This window comes from Eretmochelys imbricata, chromosome 1, assembly GCF_965152235.1.
Source record: "Eretmochelys imbricata isolate rEreImb1 chromosome 1, rEreImb1.hap1, whole genome shotgun sequence".
Classification (NCBI taxonomy): Eukaryota; Metazoa; Chordata; order Testudines; family Cheloniidae; genus Eretmochelys; species Eretmochelys imbricata.
Genome location: NC_135572.1, coordinates 273,960,005 through 273,985,887, shown reverse-complemented (window position 1 = coordinate 273,985,887; position 25,883 = coordinate 273,960,005). Strand labels below are relative to the sequence as shown.

At 40.3% G+C, this 25,883-nt stretch overlaps 1 protein-coding gene across 6 annotated transcripts in view; it reads right to left on the bottom strand.

The window, feature by feature from the left end:
• ANKS1B (ankyrin repeat and sterile alpha motif domain containing 1B) overlaps positions 1-25,883 on the bottom strand; it is a 754,695-nt gene that overhangs the window by 546,964 nt on the left and 181,848 nt on the right. For all 6 annotated transcript variants that reach the window (XM_077807668.1, XM_077807665.1, XM_077807666.1 and 3 more), the window contains one exon: positions 15,684-15,824. In XM_077807668.1, the coding sequence (XP_077663794.1) occupies positions 15,684-15,824 (141 nt within the window). The remainder of the gene's footprint in view (positions 1-15,683; positions 15,825-25,883) is intronic.

The following is a 25,883-nucleotide window of genomic DNA, read 5'->3' as shown; positions in this document are numbered from 1 at the left end:
AAGGAAGAGATCAAATGCACAACTACAGCATGGGGAATGAGTGGCTAAGTGGTAGTACTATTGAAAAGGATCTGTGGGTTATAGTGGATCAGAAATTGAATATGAGATAACGATGTGATGCAGTTGGGGAAAAAAAGCTAACATAATTCTGGTGTATAGTAACAGGACTGTTACAGGTAAGACATGGGATGAAATTATCCTGTTCTACTCAGCACTGGACACCTCAGCTGAAATACTCTGTCCAACTCTGGGCACAACGCTTGGGAAGGATGTGGCTAAATTGGAGAGAGTCCAAGGGACAGCAACAAAAATGATAAAAAGTTTAGAAAAACTGACCTACGAGAAAAGATTAGAAAAAAATGGGCATGATTACCCTGAAGAAAAAAAGACAGAGGGCACTTGATAATTTTGAAATATGTTAAGGGCTGTGTGACAAAGCTCTGTCCTTGCCTCCGTGGGTCCCGCGTTTCCTGGTGGATTTTGCTAGCCTCAGAGGCTCACTGTGACCCTCCACATAACCCTTCTTTCTCTAGAGACAAGGGTCACAGTCTACTGAGCCATTTTCATCATAAGCCAGCAAGGGAGGTGAGGAGAAGTTATCCTTCCTTGCACAGTCTCTGTTGTCTCCCAGTCTCAGTGATTAATCAGGGGTAAAGGTGGAGCCCGGGCCCACCCTCTACTCCGGGCTCCAGCCCAGGGACCCTAATAGTTTCAGCTATGGTAGCTGACCTTTTAGAAACATGACATACAATTCCCTGGGCTACTTCCCCCACAGCAGCCCTCACTTCCTCAAGCTCCACTTCACCCTTACCTCAGGGCCTCCTTCCTTGTGCCTGATATGGTGTGTACTACTCAGCCTCTCCAACAGCACAACTTCCTTCCACAGCTCCTGACATGCACACCCACCTGACTGGCTGGGAGACTTTTAATTAGTTCCAGCCAGCCCCTGATTGGCTTCAGGTGTCCCAATCAACCTAGCATTCTCCCTGCCTTCTGGAAAGTTCTTAATTGGCTCCAGGTGTCTTAATTGATCTGGAGCAGCTTCCATTTCACTTAACCTAGTACCAGGGATTTGTTTAGGCTGGAGCTAATATATCTATCTCCCACTACTTTTCTATAGCCATCTGGCCTTGCCCCATCACAGGCTGTTATAAAGAGGACAGTGGTCAATTGATCTCCATGTCCAGTGAAGGGAGAACAAGAAGCAATGGGCTTAAGCTGCAGCAAAAGTGATTTAGGTTAGATATTTAGGAAAAACTTTCTAACTATAAGGGTAGTTAAGTTCTGGAATAGGCTTCCAAAGGATGGTGTAGAAACCCCATCACTGGAGGTTTTTAAGAACAGATTGGACAAACACCTGTCAGAGATGGTCTAGGTTTACTTGGTGCTGCTTCAGCACAAGGCACTGGACTTGATGACCTCTTGAAGTCTCTTCTAGCCATATATTTTTAAAATTATATGTAATAAGTTCCTTCTTGCTGTCTCCTGCCCTATACTGCTTACTTGCAGTTTACTAGAGAACTGCACACTACCTTGGTTATGTTGCCCAAGCTGCACACTGAGCTGGACTCCTCACTCCCACTACCCACCCCCAACTGGGACTCCTGCCTCTGCTTCAGCCAGGATTCCCCAGCCATGTCTCAGGTCCATGCAGTCTCCAAACTGGGCCCATCCCTGCCACCTCACACAGGGCTAAAATGTGCCTAACTATTTTCTGAATTTCAGATGTTTAAATTTGGATTACCTTCTGTCCTTCTCCAACATCCCAGCTTACATGGAGGGGCTCAGAGAGGGGCACAGACCCCTGTAGGAGGATAGGGCTCCCTCAGATCCCAGTAAACACACACAAGGGGAGAATTCAGGGCTGACAGCCCCCCCAACCTCCTCTGCCTGCTCCTCACATTCTCCACCCCCTCTTATCCTTTTCCCTCCCACTCACCCAATCCCTACCATCTTGCCTTTACCTAAGGTCCCCAACCCTCTTCCCATTTATCCCCTTCCCCATAATATCCCCACCCCTTGCTGCAGACCCACATCCCTCTCCCCTATTCCCACTTACTCTTCCACCCCAATCACCCATCCCCTTTCCTCCCAGTGAGCATTCATATGTGTAATTTATTTTATTTTCAAAAATAGTTTTAGTAACTTCTAAATATTCTGCTGTACTCAAATTACATTTCTCCAAACTGGAAAAAAAAAAAAACAACAACAAGACAAAACACCTTGGAAGAGACAGATATTTCCCAAATGTTTACAGTTCATTCCCTGATTTCTGCCCTGGGTGGGTTTCAAATGTTAAAAGTTGCTAGAATCCGTGAAGTTGATGAAATGCTATTTTTTCCTGGGAGCTGTATCTTGTGAATCTCTTGCTTAAATGACCCTACATTTGGATAGTCCTACGCTCCTCTCACATGAGACACAGCAAATTTCAAAACAATCCATGTAAGCCTATAGAATACTTAAAACACTTGTCCTTTGAACAGGAAGAGCTTCCCAACTTTAGCTAGAGCAGAACTGGCGCTCAGCTACGATATTGCATCCAAATTAGAGGCAAAAGGAAGGGGAGGGACTCTACACATCCATCATCAGTATAGCAGCTCCAGAAAGGTGTGAAGTGGCCCATTCTTCTCAGTTGAAAGAGTACCCAATGGAGAGGAATACAGCCCAAAACAATAGTTCTGAGATAAGTGAACTGCTCCATTCATGTCAGTGGCTCTTCCCATCTCCCCATCCCTGTGCTGGGGATGGTTTATCCTATGTGTCAAGCATGTCTGTTCTAATCTCCCTACCCAAAGAGACAGGGTTTCCCCAGAAACTGGCTCACATGTGTGTGCGAGGATAGGAGATGGTCTCAGATCTAGTTAGAGGGACAAGGAACTTCAGATCCTAGCTCACCTGAGGGGATATGGGGAGGGTCAGACCTGCCCCCAGACAGGCAAGCCACCTCCAGAACCTGACTCACAGTAGGGAAGGTAGGAAAGTGGGGGTGTCAGACTCTCATAGGGGGGCAGAGGCCACCGGATCCTTCCACACACATGAAGATAGGGAGAGGGACTTAGGCCCCTAGATCTTGGCACAGAAGGGGAAAATGTGGGCTGACAGGTGCTCTGCCCCTATTCTTCCCAATCCTTCTGCCACTCACTACCACATACCCTTCCCAATGTGTGTGTGCCTCACTTCCCCTACCACCTATCCCCATTTGTCCCATTCCCCATAAACCCTCTCTGCCCTTGATGGAGCCCACAGCTCCTCTCACCCACTCCTCCACTCCCTAAATACCCCTCCAAGCATTCACGTCTAATTTTGTAAAAACTATGATTACACTCCCAACAAACTATTTTTTTAAATCACATGCTAACAGATTTTATCAATAAGCCCCCTTAACTTTTCCAGATTTCTTTGCAAAGTGGGACTTGAACTGACACTGACTAGGTCAAACCCAAAGGGCTGCTGCTTGTTTCCTTGAGCTATCCAGATGGTATGAAATTTTGAATGCTAAAAACTCTGTTAACAACTTTGTCCACACATGCTCAGTGTAATCCATTTGTCACATGAGCCTTAAAATTGCTTGGAGTGTAACCCACTGGAGAAGCAAACTCTTTTTTCAAATAATGTTTTAATTTGATTTCCATCAAAGGGCTGGTGGGTACCATGCACTCTGCTAGGGTAATCCTCACGTGCTGGAGACCCTGGTATGATTATTTGATTCCTATCTATGAGAAAAAAAGCATTGCCAGAATAGATCAACTTTAAGAAACATTTTTCCAGGGGGATGTATCTCAGGATCCCTGTGGCCAAATGGCCCCAAATTTGGATCACTGACTCTATGCTGAATCCCAGTGAGGTACACCAAATTTCAAGACAATCGAAGTAACTGTACAGATTTTAGAGCACTTAGAATGGTCAAGCTTTAAAAGGAAAGCTGGTCTTAACTTGAAATACAGCAGAACAAATGTATGTATAAGCACAAGAGAGAGAGTTTAGATTGTATGCACAACTACTCTATAGCTGAAGAGGTTGGGAAGGAAGAATTCCAACCCACAGCCTGTCTATGTATGATCAGTTCCTGGCTCAGTTATTCAAGCTGGATGTTGGATTCTACATTTAGGCCCAAGTCATTATCATTACTGGCCTTGTAAGTTGTTTAATAACAGGTAGAAACACTATGCATTATCGGACTAGAAAATAACAATAAAATAACTGTCAAACTAAGATGTTACAATGAAGTAAATTTAAGGGCCAAATGCTTCCCTCAGATTCATGCATGCTATTTCCACTGACTTCAATGGTGCAGTGTGCGCATACCTGAGGGAATAATTCAATCCTAAGGCAATAGAAATCAATTAAAAATCAGTTACACTAAAAGTGACCTTATTTCCAGGAAGGGGACTAGTCCTTTGGAGTTCAATGGAAACTCATCCAGAAGCAGAAGCTTAAAGGTTGGCAGGCCCAAAGCATTTCTTTGCACAGTATATTGGTTTTCAAAATCTATGAAACCATGTTTCTTCCCACTCCCGTCCCTGCACCCACTTCCTCAAACAAATGTTTCAATGGTCTTTCTGAAAAAGCAATATAAGCAGCCTTGCAATCATAAGCACTAGCAATCCAGAATGTAGCAAGTAGGGAAATACATTCTGTAAATAGACAGATTTCAACCTCAAGATTTCAGGAGATTATAATAAAAAGTAAATATATACATATATATAAAATTAAAATTTAAAATACCTTGAGAGTGTCCTGAGATTAGGATAACAAAATATAAAATTCTGAATTTGTCAACAAGATGAATATATGAATAATATCTCAATATTTTTGTTATAAAGTTTGGTTTTTGCTAAAAAGGAGAATGACTATGAAAAAATCCAGAAAATGGAGTAAGAGGTTTACCTATTTCAATCAATCATCCTTCATATTCTTAAAAGCTTTTAAAACATTACTTAGGAAAACACAAAAAGGAATAAGAATTCCAATCAGAATTGCTGGTTTCCGAAGGCACTGAGCCAAAATCTCATCTGGTCTAGATTAGTGTAGCTCCACAATGCTGACATTGTCCTTGCTTTGCTGCATAGATAAGAAAAGAACAAGTGACTACATGACAAATTTCTACTTAGAAACCATATGTTCTGAGTTGTGTGGTTACAGGGATCTTGCTTTAACTTATGCTGCTGGTGCAAGGTCCCTTACACCAGTGGAAGACTGATCCCAGCAGAGCTCAGTTCCATCACACTCCCTCACATCTTCTCCTCTCCCTTATGTCAGGGGGTGGAGGAGCTGCTAGTGTAGGAGGTGACTATACTGCTTCTGCCAGCTCTATGCAAGCAAAGGTTCTCCCTACAGAGGAAGAATTCTTTGCTGTAAATCTGTGGCTTGTTTACGAACACTTTGCACTGATGATTAAGGAAAGAATTGTCAAGCACTGTCTCCTGGCACTCAGGCCTAGCTGTTGGCACAGAAGTCAAAACCAGACGTAGGGTTGTGACTGGGCCAAGGGTGGAACTAGAATCAAGATCCAGGGACAAGCCAGGTCAGAACTGAGATTAGAGTCCATAGACAACCAGTGCCATAGCTGAAGTCCAGGTGCAAGCCAGAAGTTGAAGCCAGGTGGTCAGAGTCTGACAGTCCAGGGAGGGTCAGAAAATAGAGACAAGGCTGGAGTGGGTCAGTAACAGGGCTGGAGTGTGGTCAGAATATGGCAAGGACAAGACTGGAACAGAGCTCAGGCAAGGTAGGGGCAGGAATAGGAACAGGAGCAAAAGCAAGGCAGGGAGTCTCAAGAGTCTGATACAGTCCGAGGCACCAGGAGGGTTCTTGGCCGGACAGTGCTGTTACACAGACTGATTTGCAACTCTGTCAGGATTGGGAAAATACCTGAGCATGGGGGTCATCTGACCCTGGGTGGACTCAGGGAGAGGTTGCTGCCACATGCCTGAGGGCTGAGCCACTGCAGGCTCTAGTGGAAGGGCATGTTAGTGCAGCTGGGTTGTTGCTGCATGCCTGAATAATGCTTCACTGCAGCTCTGTTGGAAGGGCAGCTGAGTGAGAAAACTTGTCTCTTCACAAAAAAGTTTAGAAGAAAAGAGTTTGTGTTGTACACTTCAATATAAAGACAACAGTCCTGATTTTCAGAGGTGCTAGGAACCCATAACATCAGGTGAAGTCAATGGGAACACCACGGGTAGTCAATACCTCTGAAAAATAGGCCATAGTCTCAAAGTTAACCCATTACCTGTGGGGACCAAGCCAGCAGACCAGTTATCTCATTTGGAAATACTCCTATAGATCAAATATAAATGTTAATCTAGGCATGAAAGGGGACTTTGAGGTTCTATATTTCCCTATATTTGGGAACAGTTCAGCCAATAGATATTGCCACATTTTGGACATACTTATGCACATGTTCTGGATTCAAGATTCCATGTTTCAGCGGGCTACTTTGTTCTCAATTGTACAAAACATATTAACAGGCATCATTCATGGTTATTTGGTTAGGGTTTCCTCTCAGTGTCCTCTCCTTCACTCACTGATCAAGTGGAGTGAGATTTCTCCAGATAATGAAAAATAAAAGTTCTTTACTCATTTCCCACTTTTGAGTCAATTTTAACAAAGAACTCTGTGTGCAGTATCTTTCTCTTTAAGCCCGGCTCTTGGGACAGGCAGAATTTTCATTAGTGCCATACTTTGTTTGAAGGCTAGATAGAGCCAGTATTAGATTCAATCACTAAAATGTTAAGAGTTATTTTAGAAAGTACTCTAAGAGATTCTAACAGCGCTTCACCTGAATAAAGGCTGGTATTAACATACCAAAAAGCTTGCTTCAGGGTAAACAAATGCCAATGAACCCTCCGGCACTAGAGGTTTAGAGTGCTGCGGGGACTGAGAGCTCTGGGTTGTAGGCTGAATTCATCCTCTGGCCAACTTTTAATTTGGGTTTTATTTTATTTAAAATTATCTCAGGGTCGAGGAGGGGGTAAAGGAAGGTTTCTGTTATGCAGATACACTGCTGGGGATAAGGGTCTCCCCTCCTACACTGAACTGGAGTGGGTATGGAGCTGCTGTGTCCTCACTGACTAAACATCTCTGCAGAGGAAAAGTGCTTAGACAACTACATCACTGCTACTGCAAGATTTCCATGCTACTGGCACAAGAGCTACTTTCATGAAAGTTCAGTTATTATTGTCAGATATTTTTAAAACCTACGCTTAGTACAACAGAAATTATTATTATTAATTTGTATTACCGTAGCACCCACGACACCTTGTCATGGACCACAACCCCACTAGGCACTGTGCTAAAACAGAACAAAAGGATGGTTCTTGTCCCAGGAACTTGCAACCTAAGTATAAGATAAAAAACAGATTGGGGAGTACAAGAATACAATGAGATAATACTGGTCAGCATGACAGGTAATGGTCCCTGCACACTAAGAGCCCGACTACTGTCAAGGTTTTTTTTGTAGCTATCACAAGGAGAATTCGGAGGAAGGATTTGAAGGTGGATAATTAGGTGGCTTTGCAGATGTTTACATAAGCACCACATAAGCATGTGGAGCAGTATGAAAGAAAGCACAAAGGTGTTTGTCTGAAATTTAGCAAGTGGGTAGCGAAGGCTGTCATCGTAGGCTGACTGGAGGCAATCAATCAACAGATTGATAGCAAATGAGAGCTGATAGGTAGGGTGGGGACTGAATATAAAGGACCTTGAAAATAAATAAAAGTAGCTTATATTTGACACGATAGAGAAGAGGGAACCAGTTGAGGGATTCAAAGAGAGGGACGACATGGTCAAACTGCACTAGGAAACTGAGCTTTGCAGCAGAATTCTGTATGGATGTGATATTAGCTATTACATACTCAGAACTCTGGCCAGCCAACCTCTTTTTCTGAACTAAAATACAAATACAGTAAAGAAACCAAACAAGTCTCAAACTTGAAAATCAATCCTTCTTTTCCCTTAATACTGCTAGCTCATTAGGTCAGAGACAAACTCTGTCTTCATCTCACTCAGGATTTACCTTTTTAATTAGAATTATTCTGCCAACTGCCTATCTAAAGTAGAAATCAACTTCCATTTGCTTTTCCCCTTTAATCTATAAATACAGTGTTTAGAGAATAGTTAAGATTTATTCCCAGCTAGAACAGAAATGCAAAATGTACTAACTGATGGTGTTCAATAATTGACAGACCATTCTGCCTATTTGGCTTCTCAGGAAAAAAAAGGTGCATTTTTAAAAGGATGAAGCCAAATACTTTATTTCTATATTTGTATGTGTCTCCATAATGAGATCTGAATTTCTGACATGTCAAATGTGCTGACATGACTAGAAAGAACACTTCTTATTGCAGTGTTACATGAGAAATATAGGAGTTGGATTGAACCCATCACAAGCTGAGGAACCAAATCAAGTTGTTAGTTTAAATCTAAAAAAATGTAAATGATTTATGTCTTGGATAACTTGAAAACAGTTTCTTTCTCTCTTCATTAGCTATTGCAATAGTTTAAAGTGCTTAAGTTAACAGTTCTACATTCTCAGTGAGGAGTCCTCAATTCTGGAATTTGTTTTTCCAGAGCCCATATCTGCAGACCAAGTCACACTCTAAAGTTCATCTATTTTCGGAGGCTCACTATAAATGTGTGAATTATGATAGTCTTAGTTTGGGCCATGTTAATTGTGGATATGTATACAAAGGATACATCAAAGATACAAAATACAAACATTTAACTTGGAGCAAGGTTTGCAAATCTCTCTAGAGTTACAGCCCTATCTTTCCGGAAGTGGCCACACAAAGTTTTAATTGTCATTATGTGGTAAGCATCAGCAGACACCCATATCTGTAGCAATATACGTATGCCCATCCATCTTCCTAGTGGCTCTTTACCTGTGGTAGCTGATTACACACCAGAGATGTGGTTTCTTTTGTGTCTGACATGGGCTTTAGTTTGGCCAAATTTAGAATAGGGGTTTATCAAGGTAATAAGCCTCTTATGAACTTTGTGCACAGGCAGTGCTGATCCCTATTTAGAGCATGGAAGCATTTGGATAAGAATTACAGATGTCCCGATAGAGACGTGCAGTATTAATATCAACATAGACATTTCTACAGTGATACTGAGATATAGTATATTGTCATTTCGACCACAGATCTTATCCCTGTATCTTCTTGAATGTTATTACTCTTTGGCTTTTTCCCCTTTAGTCCGATAGGAAAAAAAATAGAAAAAACAAAAGCTCATTTTTATATAATACTTGTCTAGATATATTTTGAGACCTAATGGAGGACTTGGGCAAAAATAAAGAGACAGAGTTAAGTGTACACAATTAAAGAGCCTTTTTATCCTCTTAGTGAGTGACAGATGATTTTTATTAACACTGAATTTGCTTAATAACAATTTAAGTGTAAAAGAAGCAAACTAGTGTAAACAATGTAAGTGTAAACAATTTAAGTGTAAAAGAAGCAAACTAGTTCAGGAAATTACTGTCCTCCAGTTTAACTAAATCCTGAAATGAACCTCCTTTATTAAAAGGGAAAAGGGACCAGCCCATATCTGGAAAACAATCTTGAACCAATTTCATTGCTACTATAGTAGCCCTTACATTTGTCTTATGTTAAAAATAGGCAAGGAAAATTATTTTTAAATTATGAAATCACTCAAAATAATCTGGGCAAAGACAGATACATCCTGGAGGTAAATACGTGGCTGTGCGGGTGCTGTCGACAGGAGGTCTTCAGCTTCCTTGACCATGGGACCCTGTTCTGAGACGGCAGACTGCTGAGCAGAGATGGGGTCCACCTGTCAAGGAAGGGGAAGACTATCTTCGGATACAGACTGGCTAACCTTTAAACTAGGTTTAATGGGGCAGGAGATAAAAGCCCACAGGTAAATCCAAAACATGGAGACTTGGGTGAGAGGTCAGAATCTGGGGGTCAATATGGGAAATCACAGCCCAGATGAAGGAGACACAAGAGGGAATACAGAGGGGAAATCTAATAAACATCTTAGATGTCTGTATATTCATGCAAGAAGTATGGGAAATAAACAGGAAGAGCTAGAAATACTAACAAATAATCACAAATATGACAATTGGCATCACAGAAACTTGGTGGGGTAATTCATATGACAGCAATTCTGGTATAGAAAGGTATAGATTGTTCAGAAAGGACAGGCAGGGGAAAAAAAGGGAGAAGGTGCCTTGTATATCAAATATGTATACACTTGCACGAGGCTGAGATAGAGAAATGGGAGGTAGACCAGTTGAAAGTCTCTGGGTAAAGATAAAAGGGGTAAAAACAGCGGTGATATCATGCTAGGGATCTACTATAGACCACCTAAATAGGAGAAAGAAGTGGTGGATGAGACTTTTTAAACAACAAAATCATCCAAAAACACAGGACTTAGTGGTGATGGAGGACTTCAACTACCAAGACATTTGTTGGGAAATACAGCAGGACACAGATTATCCAACAAGCTCTTGGAATGCAACATAGGCAACATTTTATTATCGAAGGTGTAGAAAGCAACTGGGGAGAGGTTATTCTGGATTTAATTCTGTCAAACAGGGAGGAACTAGTTGAGAATCTGAAGGTGGAAGGCTGCTTGGATGAAAGAAATCATGAAATGATGAGTTCCTGATTTTAGGGAATGGTGAAACAGGGAAAACATCAGAATAAAGACAATGGACTTCAAGAAGGCAGACTTTAGCGAACTTAGATAATTGGTTGGTAAGATCCCATGGGAAGCAAGTCTAAGTGGGAAAAAAGGTTCAGAAGAGTTGGCAGTTTTTTAAAGAGACATTATTAAGGGAACAAGAGCAAACTATACCAATGCAGAGGAAAGATGAGAAGTATGGTAAGAGGCAATGCTGGCTTAACCAGGAGATTGTCAATGATATGAAAACTCAAAAAAGAGTCATACAAGAAGTGGAAACTAGGTCAAATTACAAAGGATGAATATAAAAACAACCCCACAACACAAGCATGAAGGGACAAAATTAGAAAGAGCAAGCACAAAACAAGGTTAAACTAGTTAGGAATATAAAGGGTAACAAGAAAGCATTTTACAAATACATGAGAAGCAAGAGGAAGACCAGAAACAGGATAGGGCCATTACTACATGAGGAAGGAAAGAGAACAGAAAATGCAGCATGGCCAAAACGTTAAATGTCTTTTTACTTATTTTTTGTTTTTAGGGGAGTTGCGGGGACAGTTGCGGGGATGGTGCTGGGGGTGGGGGCAGCGTGCGGAGCCACCTCACCCCGCCTTCTTCCCCTGTCCCCCCAGGGGAACAGAGATGTGCCAGCAGCCATCCACTTCCGAGAGTGGCATGGTGCCAGGGCAGGCAGGCAGTCTGCCTGAGCACCGCTGCGCTGCCAGACTTTTAGCGGCCTAGAGATCGTGATCAACTGGAAGAGGCTCCAGGATCAAGCAGTTGAACATGATTGATGGGTTGGTGACCACTAGCCTAGACGATCCTTCTGTAAGGTGAGAGCACAACAGTCTGGAAAACCATACTCAGAAAGTAGTTATCAATGGTTCACAGTTAAGCTGAAAGGGCACATTGAGTGGAGTCCTGCAGGGATCTCTCCTGTGTCTGGTTCTGTTCAATAACTTCATAAATTATTTGGATCATGGCATAGAGAGTACACTTATAAAGTTTGCAGACAATACTAAGCTGGGAAGGGTTGCAAGTGCTTTGGGGGAATAGGATTAGAATTCGAAATGATCTTGACAAACTAGAGAAATGGGAGTTAAATAGGATGAAATTCACTAAGGACAAATGCAAAGTACTACACTTAGGAAAGAATAATCAATTTCACAAATACAAAATGGGAAATGACTGCCAAGGAAGGAGTATTGCAGCAAAGGATCTGGGGGGTCATAGTAGATCACAAACTAAGTATGGGTCAACAATGTAATACTGTTGCAAAAAAGCAAATATTCTAGGATGTATTAGCAGGAATGTTGTAAGCAAGATATGAGAAATAATACTTCCACTCTACTCAGTACTGATAAGACCTCAACTGGAGTATTATGTCCAGTTCTGGGAACCACACCTCATAAATGATGTGGACAAATTGGAGAAAGTCCAGAGAAGAGCAACAACAATGAGTAAAGGTCTAGAAAACATGAGCTATGAGGGAAGATTGAAAAAAATTGGGTTTGTTTAGTCTGGAGAAGAGAAGACTGAGGGGGGACATGATAAAAGGTTTTTACAAGGAGGAGGGAGAAAAATTGTTCTCCTTAACTTCTGAGGATAGGACAAGAAATGGGCTGAAATTGCAGCAAGGGCAGTTTAGGTTAGACATTAGGAAAACCTTCCTAACTGTAAGGGTATTTAATTATCTCAGGAGTGTGCGGAATCTCCGACACTGGAGGTTTTTTAAGAACAGGCTAGACAAACATCCATCGGGATGGTCTAAATAATACTTAGTTCTGCCTGAGTGCAGGGGTCTGGACTAAATGACCCATCGAGATCCCTTCCAGTCCTATTTTTCTATGATTCACACATGTTCATCATGGGAAGATTAATGCATAATCAATCAATAAATGACATAACTCCAAAGCAGAAAAGTACCAACATTAAAAGTAATTTATGAAAAACTAGGAGTTGATAACCAGTAAGAACCTAAAATACTGCTACATCTTTTAGAGATCTGATAACACTGCACCTTGTTACATACCAAAGACGTTAAAGATGTCTAGAAATTATAAATGTCATGAAGTAGAAAGCAACTGTTGAAATGTTGAAGAAACAAGCAGCTCATAAAAAGCTGGAGCACTGACTAAATCTTGATTGTCACTATTCAAGTTCATTAATTGACTGATCCTGCTTCACTGAAATCGATAGAAGAAATTGGACAAGCCCACATTCAGTAGCACAACAAAAGTGCAAGACATAACAGAAGTAAGAAAGTTGCACCATGAGAAAGGAGACAGCAAGTACTCTGATGTACTGGGCAGACCTGATGAGCTGGACAGTCCTCATATGCCATCCTGCTCTGTGGCAGTATGATTCACCTTGCACAGGACTCACCTACTGGCATGCCTGCATAGATGCTAGTGTTTAGTCTTCCAGTGGATAAGGAGGATTTAGCCCTACATTTCTTAGCCATTTTCCTTTATCCTTCTCCAGAATATCAAGAGTGTTAATGATTACTTGACAAATGTCAGGATTTAAGTGAAAGATTTTTTGGGGAAGTTATACAAACTACAAAGGAGGAGTCTTGGGGTATACTATTATATCACTTCAGATGTAGTATTAAGTCCCCAAACTACTCTAGGAGGAAGGAACTGCAGTGCCTTTATACTAAGGGGGGCTGGAGGGAAGGAATTTCTGACCTGCAGGTAATTTCAAGATTTCAAAATATTGTTTAATCCCAAACTAGGAAGAAAAACTGAAATCTTGGAATTTTCATTAAATGTTTCTTCTTTGTCATATTGACTATTATATTCTAATTTATAATACAACAAAAGTTCAAACAAATGTTTCAGTTTCATTGAATCAATATTTTTCAATGGAAAACTGTTCCATTTGAATATTTTCAAACAGCTCCAATATTAACAAATGTTACATATTCTGATGCTATTTTAAAACATTTCCTTATTCTGGGGGTTGAGGGGAGGGGCATCAACAGCAGCTGCCCTTTCATACAGTAGATTTCATGCTCTAAAAAATAAAACAAAAAAAAACCCCAAACAACTTGTTACTGAAAGCTTGATGTAGTTGAAAGACAGCCACCTATTTTAGCTTATCTAAAATGTTATATGTAAATACGCTCTCCAAGAAAGCTTAAGATATTAAGCTCAAGATGTACTCTTGCCTAAAATATCAGACACATACAGCCAAATTTTCATGTGTTACAAAATTGAGAGGAGAATTTGTCCCATGTGTATGCAGTAGCAGCTGTACAGTGGTCTAATGGTCTTATGTGACCATGAAGAAATTCATCTCCCTGACACCCACAGTTGCCTTGTGAAAAGCCTGTGAATTTCCCAAGAAGAATGAAATAATCTGCCAAAACCATGGGTAAACAAACCTCTGAAATTGCCTTTGTAAATTGAACATTTTGTACATAAAGCTTAACTAGATGGGTAATACAATATGATGCTTACCCTTTTAAATTCTGTAGTTAAAAGATTGCAGACAAAATTTTCAGAAGTACCTATGTGACTTAGGAGACATTCCCATTTTCAAAAGTGACTTAGGCACTTCAGAATCTAACGTCTCATTGGATCTCGAAATCACTTAAGCACTTTTGCTCTGTGTCTTTTTAAAGAGTGTTCAGGAAATTAGAATTTTGCTACTTCTACAGGATGTCCATTGTTCATAACATTTATTTTTCTGTACATTATTCCATTTTTAAAATGTTACTGTTTTCTAGAGGAAAGCACAGGGAAAAGATTTATTATTTTGTATAAATAGAAGTGTGTAGTAGATACTTTTGTGCCAGTAGATTACGTCTATAATCTAGATCAGTGGTTCTCAACCAGGGGTAACCATACTTCTGGGGCTATGCAGAGGTCTTCCAGGGGTACATCAACTCATCTAGATATTTGCCTAGTTTTACAATTGGCTACATAAAAAGCACTAGCGAATTTTCATACAATGTCAAATTTCATACAATCTGTTGTTTATAGTGCTGTATATATTACACACTGAAATGTAAGTACAATATTTCTATTCCAGTTGATTTTATAATTATATCGTAAAAATGAGAAAGTAAGCAAGTTTTCAGTATTAGTGTGCAGTGACACTTTGTATTTTTATGTCCAATTTTGTAAGCGAGTAGTTTTTAAATGAGGTGAACCTTGGGGATACAAGACAAATCAGATTCCTTTAAGGAGTAGAGTAGTCACTGATCTAGATGATACTGTATTGCACTCCTATAGATTGAGAAACATGATAATAGAAACAGCTGCAAAGGGTCTGGCAGAGAAAGATTGTAAGAATACTCTATTGTAGAGGTTCTCAAACTGTGGTCTGCGGACCACTGCTCCATTCAGGTGGTCTGCGGATAGTTCCTTCTAAGGTGTACGCCTGGGCAGCTGCACACAAAAGAATGAAGGGCCACCCACCTAATTAGTGGAGCCGCGCAGGCATGGCTTCACTAATTAGGTGCCTGGACCCTGGAGAAGACGCACATGTAAGGTGAGGTGGTGGCCTTAGGAGAAATGGGGGTAGATGGGAGGGGACAGTGAGATGAGAAGAGGGGGTTGGGGGAAATTTGGGATGTGCAGGGCTGTGGTAGCCAGAGAAAGAGGTGACTTTCCAGGGCTGAGGCTGTTGGGGAGAGATGGCCATCCTTCCCAGCCCCCGCTCAGGGGCTGCCTCGGCCGGGGAGAGAGGGAGAGACCTCCCCCCCCTTCTTTTATAGCCCCAGCTCGGGGGCTGCCGCAGCGGGGCAGAGAGGGCACATCCATCTCATTAGAAAGGTAAGACTACTGATATTAAAATATGAGTTGTGTGCTTTTATTTGTAGAACAAAAAATGTTCATTATAATAACATTTTTTTATATAGCGCTTTTATCCAAAGTGCTTTACAATAGTTAGCTAATGGTACAAACAACATTTGGAAAGATCATTAAGTGGTCCACCAAGACCCTCAGCAATTTTCAAGTGATCTATGAAAAAAAATTTGAGAACCACTGCTCTATAACTTACAGATTTTAAGATAGAAAGATAAATACCTGTGCAAGAATGGGGAATCCAAGGTTCCTACATCCATTGCAGGGTGTCAGTGCCTCCCATAAACCTGCAGGACCACAACTGTTTTCCCGGACATCTTCCTCTTCCTCCTCCCCTGGTGAGAGGTTTGCTGATGAAGGCCTCTGTGGAAAATTAAGTTTACTGGAACATTATGCAGAAACATTTTGCTTTATTTTACCATAGTTAAAAATGCTAAGATTGATTGAGAAACTTCACATTTCCAGAAACTGATAAATATACTGCATTTTCAACTTAATACAGTGCATCTATTCAATCAATAATCAGTAAAGCATATTATATTACCTAAAGAAAAAAAGATGTGATGAGCTACAGTAAGCTGTATTTTAAATAGTCTCTGTCTCTGAAATCCTCTTATTACTCACCTTCAGTCTACAAATAATATTCAGATTATGTATAATGTACAACACCAGACACCCTGCAACTTTTCAATTGAAAAAAAGCATTTTAATTTAAATTTTAGTTTTTACATTATTTTTCCACTACAGCTTGCAGAGAATGAAAACTAACATTAAATTTTTACTGCTCTTAGAAATTGTACAGTAGGTAGAATATTGCAGAAACACCAGAAGATAATGGGATCTTCTTTCCACAACCAAATATTATATTAATTAAAAATATATATATAACTACAACCATTTTAGCTTGAATTGGCCAGTGGCTTTTGCAGAGAAGTAGTAGAAATTTAATCACGATTTAGGATTTCATTTTTAGTTTGATGTTTACCAATGATGAAAAAAGGTAACTTGTTATGTATGGTGAACAATACTTATTGCTTTTTCATTTAAAAAAAAACCAAAAACCTGCTATGTTTGTTTGCCCTAAACAGCAAGGGCAAGGGGTTTCAGGGAAAGTGATTCTATTGTTACCGTTTTGTTTCCTGCTTCAAGTCTTTGTTGCACAGACTCAAAATTATGCCTACTGTGGAGCCACTGAGGATATTTGAAACACATTTTATGTTTTCATTTTAAACACTGTCATTATTCTATAACGGTTGTTGGGAGAAAAGGTGGGCATTTTTCTATTTACACAGATCATCCCCCTTTTCTTGACTGTGATCCTACCTCCTGCCCCCATCCTTAGTAAGGAGTTGTAGGGTGGGATTTTCAAAATTATACTGTGTTAGCCTATCTTTGATCCCACTGAAGTGAATCACAGTTTTATCATTTATTTCAGCAGATGATATAGGTCAATGCTGAACACTTCTGAAAAACCCTACCCTTAGAACAAAGTTACACTAAATAAAGTTACACATCTTGTAAGGGCTTATCTATACTACTGCTAAAGTTGATGTAACTTGAAACCCTCTCCCCTTCCCTCCCCCCAACATAAGGTACATTGATTTAAAGCAGTGTCTACACTGCACTATGTCGGTGGGAAACACTCTCCTGCCGACATAGCTTCGGCCTCCTGTTGAGGTGGAGTAATTACATCGACAGGAGACCGCGTCAATGCAACTGCACCAACGTAGCGCAGTAGTGAAGACAATCCCTAAATTACACTTCCATCTTAATTCCATGCCCCATGTGGTTACTTTGCTCACGTCTAACTCACGTATATAGAATAACCGGCCCATGGACCAGTTCCAGGCTGCATGATATGTTTCGCCTTCCTCTGTAGCATGGGGCACGGGTCACTTGCTGGAGGATTCTCTGATCCTTGAAGTCTTTAAACCACCATTTGAGGACTTCAATAGCTCAGACATAGGTGAGATGTTTTTCACAGGAGTGGGTGGGTGAGATTCTGTGGCCTGCATTGTGCAGGAGGTCGGACTAGATGATCATAATGGTCCCTTCTGACCTTAGTATCTATGAATCTATATGGCCCCACTAACATTCAGATTCTAAACTTTCATTTAACAGAAAAAAGTTTGGAGCGCTCACGTTTGCAAATATACTGTCCAAATGCGAGTAAGTAGTCCTAAATTCAGAATCCAGCCCATTGACCCAAGATTAAATTCAGAATTTATTGCTCTCCACCAGTTTTTACTCCCTTGGTTTAAACTCACTGTATCACCCATTACAATACTGGAGCATCAAACCCTAGGTGGGTTTTTGTTGTTGTTTTGTTTTTGTTTTTTGAGTGGTTGGTTTTTCTTGGGGGAAAAGAGGAAGGGGACTTTTAAGAGTGCATGTTTGTTTACTTTGCATTTTAAGATTCATTTTCTAAATCTGTTATTTTTTGACGTTATTCTGACAGTCAAGTAGTGCTACAGCATGTGTTACTATAGCAACAGCATTTTTGCATGGATTATTAAGAGAATTGGGGGAACTCTGCAGGGTTTGGGTCATGAAGAGTTCTATTGTTATATAGTTGTGTAGGATCAGAAGCAGCCCCCGGGGCCTTGCTATCTAAAATTATGTTATGCTACCATCTGTCATTTTTATCCTATATGTTTATATTGGAAATATATAAGCTTTAAGCACTGTGACAAAAAACAAAGCACTCCCTTAACAAAAATCAAAACAAAAACCTAGCTTGCCCTCTATTCCCCAAAGGTGACAATCTACTTCTAGTCACAAAAATTTAGATTTCTATAATAAACAATGCCTACTGCATGCTTTGGCACACTTACTTTTGTTTTTATAACTGTGGCAATTTGCTTATGCCACTCCAAAAATATAGAAACATTCCCAAGAAACTCCCTGAAAAAGCACAAGAACAAATCCACACAGACACACCCCTGAAACCCTGACCTGGGATATTCTATCTGCTACCCAAGATCCATAAACCTGGAAATCCTGGACGCCCCATCACCTCAGGCAATGGCACCCTGACAGCAGGATTCTCTGGCTATGTAGACTCCCTCCTCAGGCCCTATGCTACCAGCTCTCCCAGCTATCTTCGAGACACCACTGACTTCCTGAGGAAACTACAGTCCATCGGTGATCTTCCTGAAAACACCATCCTGGCCTCTATTGATGTAGAAGCCCTCTACACCAACATTCCACACAAAGATGGACTACAAGCCGTCAGGAACAGTATCCCCGATAATGTTATGGCAAACCTGGTGGCTGAACTTTGTGACTTTGTCCTCACCCATAACTATTTCACATTTGGGGACAATGTATACCTTCAAATCAGCGGCATTGCTATGGGTACCCGCATGGCCCCACAGTATGCCAACATTTTTATGGCTGACTTAGAACAACGCTTCCTCAGCTCTCGTCCCCTAATGCCCCTACTCTACTTGCGCTACACTGATGACATCTTCATCATCTGGACCCATGGAAAAGAAAACCTTGAGGAATTCTACCATGATGTCAACAATTTCCATCCCACCATCAACCGCAGCCTGCATCAGTCCACACAAGAGATCCACTTCCTGAACACTGCAGTGCGAATAAGTGATGGTCACATAAACACCGCCCTATACCGGAAACCTACTGACCACTATTCCTACCTACCTGCCTCCAGCTGTCATCCAGACCACACCACATGATCCACTGTCTATAGCCAAGCTCTATGATACAACCGCATTTGCCCCAACCCCTCAGAGAGAGACAAACACCTATAAGATCTCTATCAAGTGTTCTTACAACTACAATACCCACCTGCCGAAGAGAAGAAACAGATTGACAGAGCCAGAAGAGTACCCAGAAGTTACTACTACAGGACAGGCCCAACAAAGATAATAATAGAACACCACTAGCCATCACCTTCAGCCCCCAACTGAAACCTCTCCAACGCATCATCAAGGATCTACAACCTATCCTCTCACAGATCTTGGGAGACAGGCCAGTCTTTACTTACAGACAGCCCCCCAACCTGAAGCAAATACTCACCAGTAACCACACACCACACAACAGAACCACTAACCCCAGGAACCTATCCTTGCAACAAAGCCCGTTGCCAATTGTGTCCACATATCTATTCCGGGGACACCATCACAGGGCCTAATCACATCAGCCACACTATCAGAGGCTCGTTCACCTGCACATCTACCAATGTGATATATGCCATCATGTGCCAGCAATGCCCCTCTGCCATGTACATTGGTTAAACTGGACAGTCTCTACGTAAAAGAATAAATGGACACAAATCAGACGTCAAGAATTATAAAATTAAAAAACCAGTTGGAGAACACTTCAATCTCTCTGGTCACTCGATTACAGACCTATAAGTGGCAATACTTCAACAAAAAGACTTCAGAAACAGACTCCAACGAATGACTGCTGCTTTGGAATTAATTTGCAAACTGGATACAATTAACTTAGGCGTGAATAGAGACTGGGAGTAGATGGGTCATTACACAAAGTAAAACTATTTCCCCATGTTTATCCCTCCCCCCACCCCCCACTGTTCCTCAGACATTCTTTTCAACTGCTGGAAATGGCCCACCTTGATTATCACTACAAAAGGTTCCCCGCTCCCCGCTCTCCTGCTGGTAATAGTTCACCTTAAGTGATCACTCTGGTTACAGTGTGTATGGTAACACCCATTGTTTCATGTTCTCTGTGTATATAAATCTCCTCACTGTATTTTCCACTGAATGCATCTGATGAAGTGAGCTGTAGCACACAAAAGCTTATGCTCAAATAAAATTGTTAGTATCTAAGGTGCCACAAGTACTCCTTTTCTTATTCCCTGGAAGAGTATAATAAAAAGTTCCCTTCACTGCTGGCATAATAAAACAACACTCTCCAATTCTAGTCTTCTAGTTCCAGCCTGTCCACTGATCTCAGACCAGTCAAGATTAACTTTCATAACCACTCAGCTTTAAGTGCTTTAATCATAATATCTCATCTTCAAATTCTCATATCTGAGTCCTACTTTCTCCAACTTCATTTCTTGATTCAGATAAGGTGACTAATACTGTGCTCCAAATGCGGTGTAACAAATAATTTTACTTGGTGTTTCCCAATTGCACTCTGCCACTTGGCTCCAGAACTAAAATTTGACTCATACCTGCAGGTTTGCTTGAAGGTTTGAGTTCAGGAAATTTGAACCTATAAGAAGTTGAACTTTGTGCAACTCTCTCCCCGTCCTTATCTGCAATCACTCCATCCTTCTAAATAAGAAGTGGGCAACACACTAAGCAAACTCATTAATGACTTGACTTCTGAGGCTTAGATTGGGAAATGAAGGCATAAACAGTGCAGTTGATGATCCCAAAGCTATACTGCTTAGCTACAAAGGAAGAGTGAAGAACAAGATTGAGGGTGTGGAGTAGAGAACATGGGAGAGTGAATTTGCAGTCAAGCAGGTCCACTTATATTGTTAAGAGGACTGTACATCTTTCACTAATCTGTAAAATGGGTGTCAGTCCAAGCCCTCCAATGTGCCCAGTTATCTGCACTACTAAAACAACTGTAATTTACTACATTCAAAGGGGATAAGTTATTTTAAGCATTCCCAGCCCAAAGACCAATATTAAAATTGCCCCCTATAGTAAGTGGCAAAGAACTGTAAAAGCACCTGACAACTAGAAAGAATGCAACAAACTAGTCTATCTTCATAGGCAAGTGAAAGCAATTCACAGAACATAAACTAATCTAAATAAAAAATATAAAGTATATATAAAATGAGAGGCTCCTTTAACATAACAGCAAGGAATATGCATAATAAACTGGATAAATGGGAATTATGGGAGAGAAAGAATATGATCATTTAGCCATTACAGAAATACAGTGGGGCAAACAGATGACATGCTAATGAACAGCAGATGAATATAAACTTTCCCCATATAATACAGGAAGGAAAGGGGTGGTTTACTTTATGTAAAACAAATATGAAATTGAGGTAAGTCAGGCTCACGGTAGTGTGAATTAAATGCTATGGATAAAAAAAATCAGAGGAAATGGAAAATATTTTCTAGGCAGATTATTTCTAGACTGCCCCCATCAAAGAGTAAATAAGGACAAATAGAGTCTAATGGACATTAGCCAGATGGCTAGAATAAAATGAATTAGTACACTTGGGTGACTCCAACTATCCAGACAGTTGTTGGCGGGGGGGAGGAGATAATCTTTAGTGAAGCAGAAGACCTCCAAAAATGTTTTGAATTACAAAAGGATAGTTTTGAATTACAAAAGATTAAAATAGAAACAAGGAGACTCTCTTATACATAGCAGTCACCACCAGAAAAGAATTAGTAACAGGTAAAGCCATTAGGTAAGGGATCCTAAATTAATTGAGTTTAACATATTAACAACAGGTTACACCCTAATGGTCTTCTGGAATTTCAGCATTTCTAATAGTCCTAACCTAAAAGGTTTATCAGGAGCAGAAGAGCATATGTAAAAAAAAAGGGGGGGGGGGAAACCTTGAGAAATTGTACAAGATGCCCAAAATGGAATAGCCAGAAAGAAAACCACAAGAAATTAATGGGTACAAAGATCTAATAAAAGCCTTAAAGAAGCCAGCTGCTTTGATTATCAACACATGAAATAAGTATTAGATATTCATAACAGTAAAAGATTTAGAGTGAAGTCCTGGCCCTACTGAAATCAATGGCAAAACTACTATTGAATTTAACGGGGCCAGAATTTGACTCAAATGTTGAGCACCCAGAATTACTCCTCCAGAAGGTAGGCATGGAATGTCCATCTACCGTGAAGCTCATCTGCACCCTCTCCAACATACTAGAGAAGCCATAACTTTGCTAAACATGTGTTTTTAGTTGTAAGCATGGTTTTTTGTCTCCATGAGAGTTTTTTTAATTATTATTAATAATAAATATTGGCCATTCCCAGCACCCAAGAGCACAGACCAGCACCCAAAGGTCAGTGGGAAGAGGAAGGAAGGAGAAAATCCTCTTTATCCAAACTTCTGCATCCCTGGACTCAACAAAAACAGTCTCTTTATTTCCCTCAATTATAGTTTACAGTCACTCTAAATAAAAATAAAAACACTTCCTCAATTCATAACCCAGGTCGTCCATCCTCTCAGGGCAGCCTCCACAGTCTCTCCTTCTCACCTTGTATATTAACAGTCCAAAGTTTGGACCTTCTCTCATATTAGTCAAAGCCATTGACTATATACTTCACTACCTAGACAGACCTTCTCCAAAGATAAAATATCTATTACCCATAAGTCTGCTTTACTCCCTTTTATTTGCTGTTTTTCCCTCAGTTATTAAGTACAGCTGGTGGTCCCACCCTCTTAGATTGATGATTGTGGCAGGTGTTGGTGGGCAGACCTGATTTAATCACCTAGTTCCAAGGCACTCCATTAACTCCTTATCTTAGACCAGCATTCACTCTATCAGATTCAGTTAAAATACCTATAATAAAGATTGATTCTCTGTTGCTTCCCTCAAAATAGTCAGCATGAAATTCTGATCTTTGACCACGCTGTAGCTAAAAAATTATCTGTTACTGTGTACCCAGTAGAGCTATGGCAATCCATGCCGCACAGCTGAGATCTAAAACCAAACAGTAAACTGCCTCTCTTCTTATCTTATCTCCATTTTAGCCTAATTACCTTCAGTCTGTAGAAGCATGGCTAATATGTTGACTTTAAATCAGTATCCATTAGAATAATTCAGTGTCAGCAAAAATGTCTGATTTGGTACTAGAGCTTTTTTAGCATTTTTCATCACCTAATTCTGATGCCTACTTATTAACTTATATTTACAACAGATGCCACATTAGGAACAATGATTGAATACTCAGTTGTAACTATGGTTTCAGAGCTGGAGGTTTGAGCTGTAAGAGTGATCCAGCTGTAAGACATTTGTCCTCTAACTCTGTTCTCCCCCTCACCCAAGTTGCCGGTATTTCTATATTCTTTTATTTAACCCCTTGGAAACATTGATACAAAAATTCCTGCCTCTTGAAGACTGTGTTATTCCTGTTCTATGGCTGTGTTCAAGCAGAAAAATACATTAAAGGCCAAACAACATCACCAGCTATGTGTTTTCAATTGATAGTTAAGTCAATGGGAGTTGTATGCATCTGACAAAATAATCTGGAAGAGTTACAAAACTGTGCAAAATATTTCATATGAATATTACCTGCATTGAGGTCAGACCCAGGGCCTTGATCTCCTTGAAGATTGCTTGGAGGACTCCACTATCCAAAATGGGGGCCTTTCCATCAGCAACCACTGGGACTTCCACCTCCTCTCCAATGAGGGGGACAGATGACAGAGAAGTGGGTGGCTTCCTCCAAGACCTCATCCATAAGAAACTCCATGGGGGGAAGGGCAACATCACCCCCTTTCCTGCCAAAGACTCCTCAACCAGCTCCACCCAAGCCCTAGGGGTGAAATACAGCTAGCAAGTGTAAGCACAGTGTAAGTGCCCACACATGTAGCGGAAAATGAGTGTTTGTAGGGGGCTCTGTTGAAGTACGTGACTAGTTCCAATGAAGTTAATCGGACTTCTCATGTGCCTGAAGTTAAGCATGAGCTTAAGTATCTCACTGTATCTAGGCCTGAATGTTCACTCTGAATGAATCATGCCAAAATTTGACTCAATGTGTGGAACCAGTGTAATATTTACTATAAAAAAGAGACCAGCAATAAAGGGTATCAGGGCCTAAAGAAAAATGAAATCAAGGGCTAATATTTTTAGAAATATCAATTAAGTGTGAAGAAAAAACTGAAGCTCGTTTAGTTTTAGTACATAGAAGAAAAAGTAATTTAGGGTCAACATAACTGTAATATTTTATAATGCAGTTACCCAGCAAAAAAATCAAAACATTTCATGTAAAACACCTAAAAATGTAGCTATATATCCACCATCACTATAATATCTGAGCGTTATCCTCATAAAAACATTTGTAAAACTCAACACAGTTTAAAAGCAAATTAGCTGGAAAACGTATATTTTTCCTTTGCTTTAAGTTGTGAAAGAAAGGATGGATAGGTGGGTGGCAGAATGATGGAGCTTATAGAAAATGCATTATTGTTCAAGAAATACGGCAGCAGGGAACAGAAATTAAAGAAGCAGGGAAAAATTATGTGATAAGTGAGTGGGCAGCAGTCACCATTTTATTATCCTCCTAACAGCTCACACATTTTTTGGATTAAAATACTTATTCTCAACAGAAGTGTGTTACTGAGAGTGCAGTTGTTTTTGATTAAGAATTCCTTGTTCTAATAAAGGTCTCGGAGAAATCATGTCTGAATGGGCAAAGCCATTCGAAGAGTCACAGGTTAGTCATCTGAAGCTGAAGGATGGATAAGAATGGATAGTCAAAAAGACTTTGAAGAACACCTGTGCTGTATTAACTCTGATCCCATTAGTGAGGAGCTGGTTGAGGTTTGTTGTATTGTATCGTACATGATAAATATGACTATATTAAATTGGTGCATGGGAACAACTGGGAATCAGTTGTGTGAGAGCTCACACCATTTGCCCAGCACAGTAAGGTAGCTGAAAGTGTAACTAGCAAAGGATGATGCCCAGGGCCAAATTCTTAACCCAGCATTTTGTCTCAGTAGCCAGGCTGCTCTCCAAAATAATTACACCAACTTCAGTGGAGATAATCTGGATTTTCACAGCTGTAACAAAGAGCAGAGTTTAGTCTTCTATGGCATATATATGCATTATTGAAAGGCTCTGAAAATGTAGGATCTTCTTTGAAAAGAGATCCAAGAGCCATAGTAATTAACTTAATAAAAATATCTGCCCTGTAGGATACAGCAATAAAAACAAATAGGGTTGCATACATAAACTATTATTAATCATTTCTAAAGCATCCCAAAAGTACATGGTGCTTTACAACCATAAAGACAAACAAGTTCTTTGCTCTGAAGTACTTATATTGTGATGAATTTACGTAGAACTCTTCTCTATGGGGGAATATCATGTGCACTAGAAACCAAGACTCCTAGATGAATTGTAATTAGGTGGTATCTTCTAAAAAATCTCATTTTAAGAGTACTAGTCTTATGTTTTGAGAGTGGATAGACCTTTCCATATGAGGAAAGCATTTTAAATATGACATTTCCATTGTTTGGGAGGGAAGGACATAATTTTTATTTTGAGTAGAAATGATAATCAGCATATGCCTGTGGAAGCATATGCCTGTTATTGGTAAACGGGAACTGGGATCAAGAATAAAAGATCAACCTAATACATTATTCTTAAGCAGTCCTTTTGCCGTGGGGGGAATAAAATTTTGGTACATAAAATTTGTCCCAAGTAATAAAAAGGGGTTACAGTTGGTAATATCATTGCAAACACTGACCTTCTCTCTGACAATTTTTTGGGT